This window comes from Plasmodium vivax, chromosome 11 (assembly GCF_000002415.2).
Source record: "Plasmodium vivax chromosome 11, whole genome shotgun sequence".
Classification (NCBI taxonomy): domain Eukaryota; phylum Apicomplexa; class Aconoidasida; order Haemosporida; family Plasmodiidae; genus Plasmodium; species Plasmodium vivax.
Genome location: NC_009916.1, coordinates 1,333,942 through 1,346,808, shown reverse-complemented (window position 1 = coordinate 1,346,808; position 12,867 = coordinate 1,333,942). Strand labels below are relative to the sequence as shown.

General features: G+C 51.1%; 3 protein-coding genes across 3 annotated transcripts, besides 6 other annotated features; 2 read left to right on the top strand and 1 right to left on the bottom strand.

The window, feature by feature from the left end:
• Positions 1-211: 211 nt before the first annotated feature.
• PVX_113980 (malate:quinone oxidoreductase, putative) lies at positions 212-2,282 on the top strand (the record flags this gene model as incomplete). The annotated part of the gene is made up of 2 exons (XM_001616134.1): positions 212-248; positions 477-2,282. 2 exons carry the CDS (start codon positions 212-214, stop codon positions 1,883-1,885), a joined length of 1,446 nt encoding a protein of 481 aa, XP_001616184.1. The 3' UTR covers positions 1,886-2,282.
• A 1,189-nt stretch (positions 2,283-3,471) lies between these two features.
• On the top strand, positions 3,472-7,458 carry PVX_113985 (hypothetical protein, conserved; the record flags this gene model as incomplete). The annotated part of the gene is made up of 1 exon (XM_001616135.1): positions 3,472-7,458. The coding sequence occupies one exon, from the start codon at positions 3,472-3,474 to the stop codon at positions 7,456-7,458; it is 3,987 nt and encodes a 1,328-aa protein (XP_001616185.1).
• Positions 3,899-3,930: a microsatellite.
• Positions 4,566-4,591: a microsatellite.
• Positions 4,967-4,988: a microsatellite.
• A 1,130-nt stretch (positions 7,459-8,588) lies between the features above and the next one.
• On the bottom strand, positions 8,589-9,782 carry PVX_113990 (mitochondrial import receptor subunit tom40, putative; the record flags this gene model as incomplete). The annotated part of the gene is made up of 1 exon (XM_001616136.1): positions 8,589-9,782. The coding sequence occupies one exon, from the start codon at positions 9,780-9,782 to the stop codon at positions 8,589-8,591; it is 1,194 nt and encodes a 397-aa protein (XP_001616186.1).
• A 73-nt stretch (positions 9,783-9,855) lies between these two features.
• Positions 9,856-9,907: a microsatellite.
• A 382-nt stretch (positions 9,908-10,289) lies between these two features.
• Positions 10,290-10,321: a microsatellite.
• Positions 10,322-10,779: 458 nt separating this feature from the next.
• Positions 10,780-10,909: a microsatellite.
• Positions 10,910-12,867: the final 1,958 nt, after the last annotated feature.

Below are 12,867 nucleotides of genomic sequence, written 5' to 3'. Positions count from 1 at the left end.
AAAAAAAAAAAAAAAGCACACACACGCACACGAGGGACGCTGAGATACGTAACAAGGAAGGAAGAAGAGAGGGCGAGTCGTGGATTCGACATCATAGCTGCTGCTTCCGCTGTCTCATCAGGTGTCGCCCCCATCGCCGCTATAAAGGCCGCCGTTCGGACGAACCGAATGAGTCCGCCCGGAGCCCCCAGGGAAGCCGCGCGAGAGCAAAATGTTGCGAGTGAAGAGCGTGTTCTGCAGGTACAGGAGTGGGGGGCGGTTCGCGGAGGCGCCCGGCAGCGCGGTTGGCGGCGTTAGCGGGGTTAGCGGCGTGAGCGGGGTTGGCGGCGTTAGCGCAGTTAGCGGCGTGAGCGGCATAAGCACACTTAACCAGCATAACCCGCATAATCCGCTTAACCAGCGTAACCCCCTTAACCCGCTCAACCCCATCAACCCACTTAGCCCTGTCGGCTCGCCCCCCTGGGGCCGCCAACCAGGACAGGCGCGCCACGTGAGCAGCGGGGAGGAACTAGCGGCGGGCGTGTACGACACGGTGGTCATCGGGGGGGGCGTGACAGGCACAGCGCTGCTCTTCCTCCTGTCCAAATTTACCAACCTGAAGAAGCTAGCCATCCTAGAGAGGAGGAGCGACTTCGCCCTGGTTGCCTCCCACGGAAAGAACAACAGCCAGACGATCCACTGTGGAGATATAGAAACGAATTACTCATTTGAAAAGGCAAAGTTTATAAAACGCTATGCAGATTTGTTACGAAATTATTTGTGCCATTTGCCAGCAGAGAAGCGAGAGGGAATTTCCAGTGTAACTCAAAAAATGGTGCTCGGGGTGGGTGAAAAGGAGTGTAGTTTCTTGGAGGAAAGGTACCCCGTATTTAGGAAGCTGTTCAAACCGATGAAGCTGTATGGCAAAAGTGACATACATAGTGTGGAGCCCCGAGTGGTTTTAAAAAATGAAAATACTCTCCGAGAGGAAACGTTAGCAGCGTTATACATGCCACCAGAGCTGACGACGTGTGACTATCAAAAGCTATCAAACAGTTTCGTCGAGTGTGCTAGAAGTATGAATGGGGTAGACTCGAAGAAGATCTCCATCAACCTAAATACAGAAGTTACAAACATAGAAGAAGCAAACGAGTCGTTATACATAATTCATACCAACAGAGGATTTATTAAATCTCGATTCGTCGTCGTTTGTGCATGTGGGCACTCTCTCATGATAGCTCAAAAAATGAATTACGGCTTGGAATACAGCTGTCTTCCCGTAGCCGGGAGTTTCTACTTCTCTGGGAACGTTCTTAATGGGAAAGTCTACACCATACAGAACCCGGCTCTCCCATTTGCAGCCGTACATGGGGACCCAGATATTATAGAGAAAGGGAAGACTCGCTTCGGGCCTACTGCTCTCCCACTGCCACTACTAGAGAGAGATAACATGAATACCCTAGTGGACTTCCTAAAAGTCTGGAACCCAGATTTGAGTCTCTTTCACGTCTATTTTAACCTTTTTAAAGACATGACCATGCTCAAGTATGTCTGTAGGAACTTCCTTTTTGAAATCCCCATCCTTAACAAGTACCTTTTTTTGAAGGACGTCCGGAAAATCATTCCCTCCTTGACCACTCGGGATCTCTCCTACTGTGTTGGCTACGGGGGGGTCAGGCCACAACTCATAAACAAAGTGAGCAAGAAACTCATCCTGGGGGAGGGGAAAATCGACCCGGGGAAAAATATCATTTTTAACATCACGCCCTCCCCCGGGGCCACCACCTGCTTGGGGAACGGCGAGAGTGACATGAACATTATATGCGAGCGCCTCAACGGTACCGTCGATAGACCCGCCGTGCGGAAGTTCCTCTACCAGGGGGACTACCCCGTCGATTACTTGTAGTGCAAGCGGAGTGGAAGCGTAGCGTAGCGAAGCGGGTGGAAGTGAAGTGGAAGTGAAGTGGAAGCGTAGCGTAAGGAAGCGGATGGAAGTGAAGCGAAGCTGGGCGGATGGAAGAGGAAGTGAATCGGATCGGTTAGAAGCTTGTGGAAGTGGAAGCAAAACGCGCCCACTTTCCCCCCGCCGTACGGTCCACTTCCAACACCCCTGCTCGTCACCCGTGAGCGAAGTGCAACTCCAGAGCCGCCCACCCCTTTGTTCCTGTTCCCCTTCAAATAGGACCCCTTTTTTTTTTTTTAAATGTGTTAACCATGTGGGGATTTTTTTTTTTGGCGGACGTGCTAACCATGTGGGGATTTTTTTTTTATGGCGGACGTGCTAACCATGTGGAGTTTTTTTTTTGGAGGACGTGTTCAGGCCTCCCCTTTTTTTGTTCCCACGCATGCAGTGGCCCGGATGGGCGGCTGCCTGTGCACATGTCCATTGACTCTCCCTTTTGTTGCTCCCCCAGGGTGAACTCATAAATGGGAAGAAGAAAAAGAAAAAAAAAGGCCTCAAAATGGGGGGCCCCACCACTTCATGTAACTGCCCATCTTTGTAATTCCACTGCCGTTTGGCAAACCACGCAGAGGAGCTTCCACGTGAGGGGGTAACCTGGTGGGCTGAAATGAATTGGAGCATAAACTCCCCGTAAAGGAGGGTACAAAGTTGCCTATATGTGACTGTGTGGAGAGGTGCCCCTCGTAAAGACGTCCTGGTTGTACCGCGGGATGTACCCTCCATTATGGAGTGACGAATAACCCCTCTCACTCTCATTTGCTGCCCCCCACGGGGACATGCACTCCCCTAGCTGGTCACCCCTGCAATGTGCGCAGGAAAATAAATACAACCTCGTGGAGGAGCCACTTGGTGATAGGTTCCCCATTTTAGGAGGTAAAAAAAAGGGGTGGCCACTTTGTTCTCTTTTAAAATGGTCCCGTTTGATTCACCACAAAATGAGGGTTAGAGGAGGTGGGTTGCCCCTCATCTGGTGGAAGCGCGCGATTATCCGGTCAGCGGAAAATAAAGAAGTAGTGAGGGGAAAAAAAAAAAAGCAGCCACGGTGGAGGCTACTATTGAGCGAATCGACGGGGAAACGCCGCGCTAGCTCCATACCGCCACGCTGCTTACACGAAAAAAAAAAAAAAAAAAAAAAAAAGAGGAGGAAGAAGAAGATGCCCCGAGCTGAGGAACATCCCGATGTAACCATGTGCACCACCCCGCACCTTCTTCCGCGACTTCTCCCGCGGCTTCTCCGGCGGCTTCTCCCGATCCAACTTCATCCCATTAAAAGAAGGCAAAAACTGTGGAGATGTGGGAACGCCGCCTCCAATCTGACGAACCCGGGAAAGGGAAGCTTTTTTCGCAAATTGATTTTGAACCAGTGGGGTGAGAGGGACCCACTGTTGAGTAGGTGAAGCTAGCGAAGTGAAAAGGACCCACTGTTAAGTTGTAAGCAGCAAATAGCTGAGTGGATGCCCCCCACAAAAGGGCCATTTAAGCCAACGGATCAGCCAAACCCAAACTGAAATCCTCCCCTTCCCTTTACCATGTTTTCGAAGAGAAAAGTAATCAAACGGAACATTCGGAAGGTCACGGGGGAGGACCACTCCAATTTGAATGTGCCCCCCGATGATGGAGGGAGGGAAAGCTCCTACCAGGAAGAAGCCCCAGTGGGGAGGAGCACCACCGACGTATGCGTCACCAAGAGTGAAGCTGCAGCACCGCCCCTCCCCGAAGGGGGATTTGCAATCCAAGACGACACCCGCGTAGGAGAGCCACTCGATGAGGAAACATATGAAGAAGCATATGGGAGGGGAGCTGAGCAGGACGAGCGCAATGACCAATTGGAGGAGGGGAAGGGGCCGGACGCGCCCACCGCGCTACACCCTCTGCTGCCCCATTCGCTACCACCCTCGGTACCCCCATCTCAGTTGCATTTGGGATGGACGCCCACCCAAGAGGCAGCCACCAAGAAGGGAAGAATCAGCAGCAGGGAGAAGAAGAAAAACGAAGAGACGAGGAAGGTTAACAGGATGAACACGAGCTTCCACATCTACAGTGATGATGAAGACGACTGTTATGTGGCCCTTCGGAAGAGGAAGGGTCTACAGAGGGGCATCCAAAGCGGGTCCATTCAAAGCGGGTCCATCCACGTGGATGACTCACCAAACGAGGGGAACGCAGCCAAAGGGGTAGAGGCCAGCCCCGTCGAAAGTGACGCTGAGCACAGGGAACCACTCCCAGGGGGGCTATCCGCACGGGAGTTTCTCATTCGAAGGTACGGGGTAGACCCCCACCAGGGTGATGCCAATCGGGCAGCACAAGAAGAAGAACGTTTGCCTAACCATGAGGGCAATGCTGCAAGCACCAAGGGGGGGCAAACAAACGCACAAACGTACTCCACGCAGAGGAGCGGAACTGCGCCGATGGGAGATAACCCCTTCGATGTGGACCTCAGCGGTGGGGACGCATCTCAAGATAGATACGCTCACAACCAGAGGGGGGGGTGTCGAAGGGGGGAAGCAGCTACGAGGGAAAGGGAGGAGGACTACCAAAATGAGGGGGACTTCCAATACGAGGGGGGCTTCCCAAACGAGGAGGGCTTCCAACAGGAGGAGGACTACCAAGACGAGGAGGAAAAAAGACTCATCGAAAGGATAAAGCTGAAGAAACAAATCCTACGAAAAAAGAAGAAGCTCAGCGATAGGTACAGCTACGTGCTGGAGGAGGGCCACGAGGGGGGGGAGACTGCCCAGCAGTTTGGTGGAAGGGGAAAAATGGCAACGTGGGGGCAGGGCGGCTGCGTAGTGACGGGAGATGGCCCCCTACCGACGGGAGCTGACCCCCTACTGACGGGAGCTGACCGCCTGCTGCCCGGAGGCGACCCCCTGCTCAGCGAAGACGACTTAGAAGTGGACGACATTTACCACTACGAATCGGTGAGCGAAATGAAGAACAGACTCATAATAAAAAAAAACAAAAGTGACGAGGTGGGGAGCTTCTTTGGAGGGGGAGCACCCCCTGAGGGGGGACACGAACACGAGGTGGGGAGCTACCATGCAGACTACCTAAAACAGATGCAGGAGGATGACCTGATTAGAAGAATCGTAGACATCAAACTCGTTTCGCAGTTAAAGGAACAGAAGAGGGACGTGCAGTGGGGGGTCCCCCCCGATGAGGGTGGCGTAAGCGGTACCTTTTTCGATGGGACGTCTAAGCAGAGTAACCACCCAGTTGGGTTTAACCTGAAGAAGGGTTCTTCGCAAGGCGATGGTCCGCCGGGGGCCCCTGCGGACTTCCCCACAGTGAATGACCCAGGGGGGTGGCATCCAAGCGAGTCGCACGAAGGGCAAACTGGTGAGGATGAAAAGGAGTGGAAGCTCACAAGTGGGCACTGCCCAAACGACGACGCCCACAGCAGCGACCGCATGTACCAAGACGAAAATGAAACCCTCTTCCGTGAAATCGAGAGGACGTTTAAAGAACACTCCGTGTGCAACACGCAACTGGTGGAAATGTATAAACACATCGGGGACCTATTCGAAGAATACAAGTTGCGAAAGGATGAGTCTGGGCAGGTGAAAAGTTTAGAAAAAATTTACAAGAAAAAGTGCATCGAATTGAAGGACCTCAAAAGAAAGAGAACGAAGCAACTTGTCACTTGCGAAAGCTTCTTCAGGTTCTTCCATCATATGATGAAGCTCATCAAGGTGAAGAGCAACCTGATGAACAACGCGCTAGTAGAGTCCTTCGAGATGGATGTCATTTTTTTTATCGTTTACCAAAATTTGAAGCTGTATCTTTATAGGGAATACTACGAAAATTACAAACTCGTTTTTGCAAAGGAGTATATTTATAATACGAAGTATTACAAGAGGAAGAAAGAGGGGGGCAAGAAGGAGGTGGTCACCCTGTTGGCAACGGATGGGGTGGTTCCTAGCGGCTACTCTACACACGACTATGCACCTGTGGAGGAGCACCTCATCAATGAGGTGAAACACCCCAGTGGGTTCAACGACACACGTGTGCACTACCTGTTCGATGGGTTCTCCAGCAATTACTCAACCGACTCGTCGGAGGACTCCGATTGGGGGGGGACCTCAAACGGGGCTATGCAGAATGACCAGGCAACTGCAACGCAAAGGAAGAAGCGGAAGGAACAGAAGGAGAAGTACTTCCAAACAGGTAAGATGAAAGCATTAAGGAGGAGGTACCTCATATCCATCAGGAACATCTTCAAAGATGTGCACCCCCATTTTGCAAACTTTAAAAATGCCATCAAATATTTTTACCTGCTCAAATTACACAACGAAGATTTTTACGTACAGCATAAGTGCATGTCCCTATTCGATCCCATTTTTTTTTTTTTTGCAAAATGGGAGTTGCTGTTTTGGGATCCTCTCTACCAATTTTATCAAACGAGAACTAAAAAAAGGAAGCTACTCTCCTTGGTCGAAGATCAAATGGCGGGGAGCCTCTCCGGGCAGATGCATGCCAAGTTTGTGCAGTTACACAGAAATGAACACTTCGTCAGCGCCAATAGCGTGCCGCGAGGGGGGAAGCAGGTCCTACCCCCTGTGCTGAATTGGGCATACGCAGATGATGCCGCCAATTCGTCGTTTGAGGCGGACGCAGCAGCTCCCGCGGCGGATCCCTACGCGGATGCCTCCCCGGGGGACCCATCGACCGGAAGCGAGACCGGGCGGAGCATGCACTCGTCAGAGGTGGAGGGCGCGTCTTCCCTCTCCAGTTCGAGTGCAGCCGTAGTGGGAGGAGAGGCAACACTGGAAGAATCGCCAATGGAGGGAGAATCGCCAGTCGGGGAAAAACCGCCAATTGTGGGTGAATCGCCAATGGGGGAGAACCCCCCCCTGGGGAGAGAAAAAAAATACAAACCCGCGAAGAAACGCTTCCACAACAACCCCAGCGTAAAGAGCTTCGAGTGGTACAAATTTATGGACGAGCTGATGTACATCTACCAAGTGGACGACGAACAGGAGGTCCTCCGAAAATTGTACGAGCATATTTTTAACAACAAGGTGCACGAACTAGTGGAGGCATGGAACCCCCTATCTCTGAAGCAAAGCTGCAATTTGTGTGTAATCCTCGCGGAGTACCTCCTATACAATCAGGACCGCAGAGAAGTCACCGACATGGTGAAGGAGAAGATAAACAACTGCGTATTTACATTTTTCGAGGGATATAAAAATATAAGCAGCCAAAAAAAAAAAAACATTTTCCTAATGAGGTGTTTGAAGATATTAAAAAGTGCGAGGGGCATCCTTTCTTTGCTGAGTGACGATGCCCTTCACGATTTTGTTAAAAATATTTTTTACAACTTTGTCCTCACGAATTACGATTATTCCAGCAAATTGCACAACTTGATTGTGTCAGCTGTGGTGCATATAATCCTCTCGCTGGGTGTCCCAAAGGAGAGCAAAATTTTCGAAGACATTTCGAGTGTGCTGTGTGGCATCACGGATAGGCTGCGCTCCGGCGACTTCGACTACGGGAAGTTCAAGATGGAAAATTAGGCCCATCTCAAAATAGGAGCGATTTGTTGGAAGGGGGAGGATTGTCCAAGCGTTGGGGTGGCTCCAGCGGGGAGGTTTTGTTAGGCTTCTCCCTGAGGGTGTGTGTCGTCCTCTACGCATTTGTACAACTCGTGTGCGTCATCCTCTACACATTTGTGCAACTTTTATGTGCGTGTTTTTTTTTTTTTTTTTTTTTTTTTTTTTTTTTTTGTGCCCCCTGGATGGGTGAAAAGAGGAGAAACTTTGCAAAAGGGAACACACACCATGTGCGAGCTGTTCCATCCGCTGGGGCTTCTTTCCCCGCGCGCTCCTCCCCACCAGTGTCTAAATGGACACGCTGCGGCATTTTTGCGTCTCACCTGTGTTTGCTTCGTTTGTCTTACGTAGTTTCTTTACGTAGTTTCTTACGTAGTTTTCCTACGTAGTTTCCTTACGTAGTTTGCCTGGCTTAGTTTGCCCTGCTTTGTTTTTTTTTTTTCACATTTATTTTATGCTGACTTGGTCATAATATTTTTCAAACAACGGTTAAAAAAAAAAAAAATATGACTTGTTCATAAATTTAGGTGCACTTTTTTTCGCCAAAATGGCTATTTATGGGGGGAAACAACTGGCCTGAATTGGCGCAAAATGGCGTAAAATGGCGTAAAATGGTGTAAAATGGTGTAAAATCGCGTAAATTGGCGCAAAGTGGCCAATTTAACACATTCCACTTAGCGCGAACGCCGACCAAAATTAAAAGCGCAAAGGGGGTAAAATAAACTTTAAAAAGGGAACTCGCGCCGCGTGTGCGCGCGAACGATCGCACAGAGTTGTGCATTATGCATATTTAAAAAAGTATAAGTACATGCGCCCGCGTGTTCAAATGGGGTGCTTGCGAAGCGACGAGGGGGGGCGCCGGAAGGTGCGGGAAAAGGAGGGCCGCCTTACCCGTCCATGTGCAATTTCGCCGCGTTGCCCGTACATGTGCAGTTTCACCGCGTCACCGCTCCATGTGCAGTTTCACCGCGTCACCGCTCCATGTGCAGTTTCACCGCGTCACCCCTCCATGTGCCGTTTCACCACTTACCCCTCCATGTGCCGTTTCACCGCTTACCCCTCCATGTGCCGTTTCACCGCTTACCCCTCGCGCGCTACGGCACCGGCTGCACGGGCTGCTCCTGCGAGGGGGCGATGTGCATCATGAAGCCAAACTTGTACTCGTTGTTCGGGTAGTCAATGTACCCGCTGACCCCAAAGCCCGAGTAGTCCTGCGTGAACACGGCAATCTTCCCACTGGTGTCGATGCTGCCCTGCACCTTCGCATGACGAAAGGAGTAGTCCCAGCCCAGACGCATGGCGGATTCCTTGGTCTCCGGAGTGACCTCCAGTTCGGTCCCCAAGGATAACCGATCGGACACTTTCTTCGCGTACTGAATTTTATATAAGTGTGTCTGGTTAAGCATAAATTCAGGCGACTTAAAATTGGGCTGTCTCACCACTTGCATAGACACGACATTATTTTTGTGGTTGTACCGAAGCCCAAACGATCCGATAGAAGCACAGTTCGACGCGATATATGTTAAGTCTACCCCCGCTTGAAATTTTTTACTTAACATTTGTGTGTAGGACGAGTTAAAGATCCACGTGCCCTGCCAAATGGTTTTCACGCTGTATGTGTAAATAGGCTTATTAACCTCTACAGCCATTTCGTACATATTTCTTTGATCATTCTTCGCATAGGTATTAAAATTGAGTTTGCAGTCGATCTGGTTATCTATTCTTTTGCAAAACCTCCCATTCACGCTGCCATCTATGTTCACCCTGCTGATCATCAGCAAGCTGTTATCACTGTTTGTGAAGTTGGCCCCAAACTGGTACAAGTACCCGACGTCCCTTAGGGTCGTGCCAAGGAACAGCGTATGAGTCGACTGTAAATATTTGTTTACGCTTTTGTCTACTTCAAATCGGAACCCATCAAAGTTATCCTGTGTGGTTATGAACTTGTATTCTTTGTTCAAATTTTCAAAGAGCAATGCATTTGGAGCGTCAAATGAATTTGTGAAAGGAGAGTTGGCTTGCTCCTTCAATGCATTTGGATCATCGTCGTTCATTTTGTTTTTCTTCCCTTCTTCATCGATATCTGGTAGGGTCCCTTTTTCCCCTTCTATGGGCAATTCGCTTGGTTTATCATCACAAAAGGTTATGCGGCTAGACCTGCCACTCCTCCCCCATAAAGCCGCGTTGCCCCTTTTCAGGGCCTCCCGGAAGGGGTACCTCCATTTCGCTGCCTGCTCTCCTCTTTCTCTTCGCCATCTGTGCAGCAGCCCCAGTCCCGCAATCTCCATAGTTACGCAGGTGTGTGGGGGGTCTGTGCGGGGGTGGATGCCTTTGCGGTTAGGCGGCCTTGCAGTTAGGTGTGCATGTGCAGGTGGGTGCCCTTGCAGTTAGTCGCCTTTGCAGTTAGCAGCCTTCGCAGTTAGCCGCCTTCGCAGTTAGCCGCCTTCGCAGTTAGCCGCCTTGCAGTTAGCCGCCTTGCAGTTAGCGCGCATGTACATGTACATGTACATGTACGTGTACACGTATGCCCCTCCCCGGCGCGTCGCGTCCACGGGCGAGTCTGCTACTCCTCCTCACTTCGCCCCCGCCTGTCTGCCTACGCGTCGTGGTTTTTGCTCTCCGCCGTGGCCTCCTCGTCGCACCGGGGGGCGGCTCGCCTTCGCCGTCGGGAAGTCTCCCCAGTGCCGGGTGCCTTCCAATCGTGCTCGAAACCGCGGGGTGGCTTCTCCTACTTCGGCTTCCTCGGCTTCTACTTCTGCTGCTTCTCCCTCCGCTGCTCCTTCTACTTGTTTTATTTTTTTACTTTTTCGTCCGGCCCCTGCGCTCACATAGCCGCGTACCAATTTGGCGATAACAGTGGGTCACTCCCTCGGGGGGACGCAACGGCGGGTACACAAAAAGGGGGGCTACTCTCGCATGTTATTTTTCGACGTGGCGGCGAGCAACAACGAATGTGGGTGGGGAAGTCCTCTATCTACTCGTTCGCGTTTGCTTTAGTTTCGCTCGTTCTCACTCGATTGTTTTTTTTTTTTTTTATATAATTTTGCTTATTTTTTTGGCTCCTTTTTTGCCTTTTCTGCCTCTTTTCCGTACCCGTTTTTTTCTACCTTTCGGACCTCCTCCTTTTTTCCCTGCCCACCCGTGCAGCGTATTTTTTTGAAGGCCCCACGTCACGGCTGGTAATACTTGGGAGATTCAGCTGGGGATATTTTCAGCCACTTCACATTAGGTTAACACTTTTGCGTCGCCACGACTTTCGCGAAGGCTCCTTTTTTTTTTTTTTTTTTTTCTACACCAACGTCATTCGTATGTGCCTTCACCAAATGTGGCATCTCCCCCATTTTGTGAATTTTTTTTTTTTTTTTTTTTTTTTTCTCCCTTGGGATGTACGTTGTAGGCGGCGGCTGGAGGGACGCTGCCCAGTGGTCCACCTGCGCGTTTGCCCACCTGTGCGTGTAGAAGGGCGCTTTTGTGGGGGGGCTGCCTATACATTTTGCATCCCCCTCGTTAAGGGGAATTCCCCCCACTGTTGCGGACCGCAGTGTGCCCTACGCTGGTACGTACGTTTGTTCACTTATCAGTTCCTACGGGTTCGCCCTCATTGTATGGCCAAGCAATCATGTGGGAACCGCGTCGAGGTTGCTCCTCCTTTATTTGGGTCATATGTGATGGAGCAGTTTTGTGCATGCGATGTAGAGGGGTGGGGTGAGGGTTAGCTCAGCACCAGGATAAGCGGCTCTTTTCCTCCCCCGTATGCGGCACTGCTTTATGTGTCCCCCATGTTCTTCCATTTCCCGCGCGGCCCAGACCGCTTGCTCGCCACCACGACATCACCACAGTTCGCGGCTTACCCAAGTGCAACCGTTTAGGAAGAGCTGCATACACATGAGACGTCACTACAGTAGGGGTCTCATTTCCCCGGAAGGAAAGGTTGCCACTGGTTAGGCCATCCCTGCTTTGGCCTTTCCTTCTCCGTGTGCATAGCCGATAGGGGGTACCCGAAAAAGGAATATTTTCGTGTGCCCTCCACAAAAATGTGTGCAGCATTAGGGGTGCCATCTTGCTTTCATTTAAGTAGCACCCAAGGGGGATATACCTGGGCCTTTCCTTGCCCCGCTTTGCCCTCTTGGCGAACACAACGAAATGAACCAACAGTGTGGTGGCTCACCTGGTCATTCTTACACTCACCCATTTGGTTATTGCACTTTGCCAAACGAGCTCGCCCCGCGTGTATCCTCTTCAGATTATCTCACCAGCTCTGTTGAGGGGCAAAACCAAATGAACGCTTCTATTAGAGGAAGCTGCTCATCTGTTGGGTAGTTCTCATAACCGTTTTTGGTGAAAGCGAGACGGTGCAGTGGATAGTCATTTGTGGGAGCTGACAGGAGAGCAGGTACTACCAGGTTGACACGGAACGGTCGCGCCGCTGCCCCAGTGGAAGCACATCACCCGTTGGGCTGATCGCAGGTCTGCGGACGCGACGGAGAGATAAGAACACCGGCTACTTTTCACTCCAAAGGGGGAGGGTGAAAAATTCACCCGCAACTAAGATAACAAGCAAAGCTTCCAAATGATGGCGCAACCCTCAGCAAAAATTAGGAACACCTTTGAGGTTCCCCCATAAGGGGATCCCCCCCATCATATCTGTTTCGTTTTGTCCTCCCCTGTTTGCCTATATTACACAATTTGGGCGACTGCGTGGAGAACGCCAGTTCGTATGATTCCCCCCGTTTGTTTGCATCAGCATATGCTGCGCTGCTCATATGCCCATTTGCCTGCTACCCCGCGCGTGCAGGAGTCCCACCCAGTCGCTGCGCTATTAAAAAAAAATGTTAACAGGGAGAGGGTACGCAGTGGGTCCAACGCCAGGGATCTCTCCCAATTCGCTCGTTGCAGTTTTGTTGCGTTGCAATTTTTCCGCTCTGCGTTTTACCGCTCTGCTTTTTTCCGCTCTGCTTTTTACCGCTCTGCGTTTTACCGCTCTGCTTTTTTCCGCTCTGCGTTTTACCGCTCTGCTTTTTACCGCTCCCCAATTTACCGTCTCGCAAATTTCCAGCGGGAGGAGCGCGCAGGCAACGCGCATGAGGAGTACCCGTGTGGCAGCGCGCACTGAGCAAACGTATGCCGCGCGCACGACCCGATTTTTGTTCCGTTCCCGGCTTGCTCCACTCCGCACGCAGCGCTTCGCCAACTTTGCGCGAGTTCTCTCCTTCGGCGGCATGACGCGCGGGAGTCCCTAAACGAAAAGGAAGGCCACTTTTCGCCTTTTTTTACATTTCCATTGATGAGGAAGCAGCAGGGGGGATAGCCGAAAGATACAAAAGTACCAGCTATAGTGTCACCCCGTAAGGCATCCCTTTTTTTTTGTGTGAT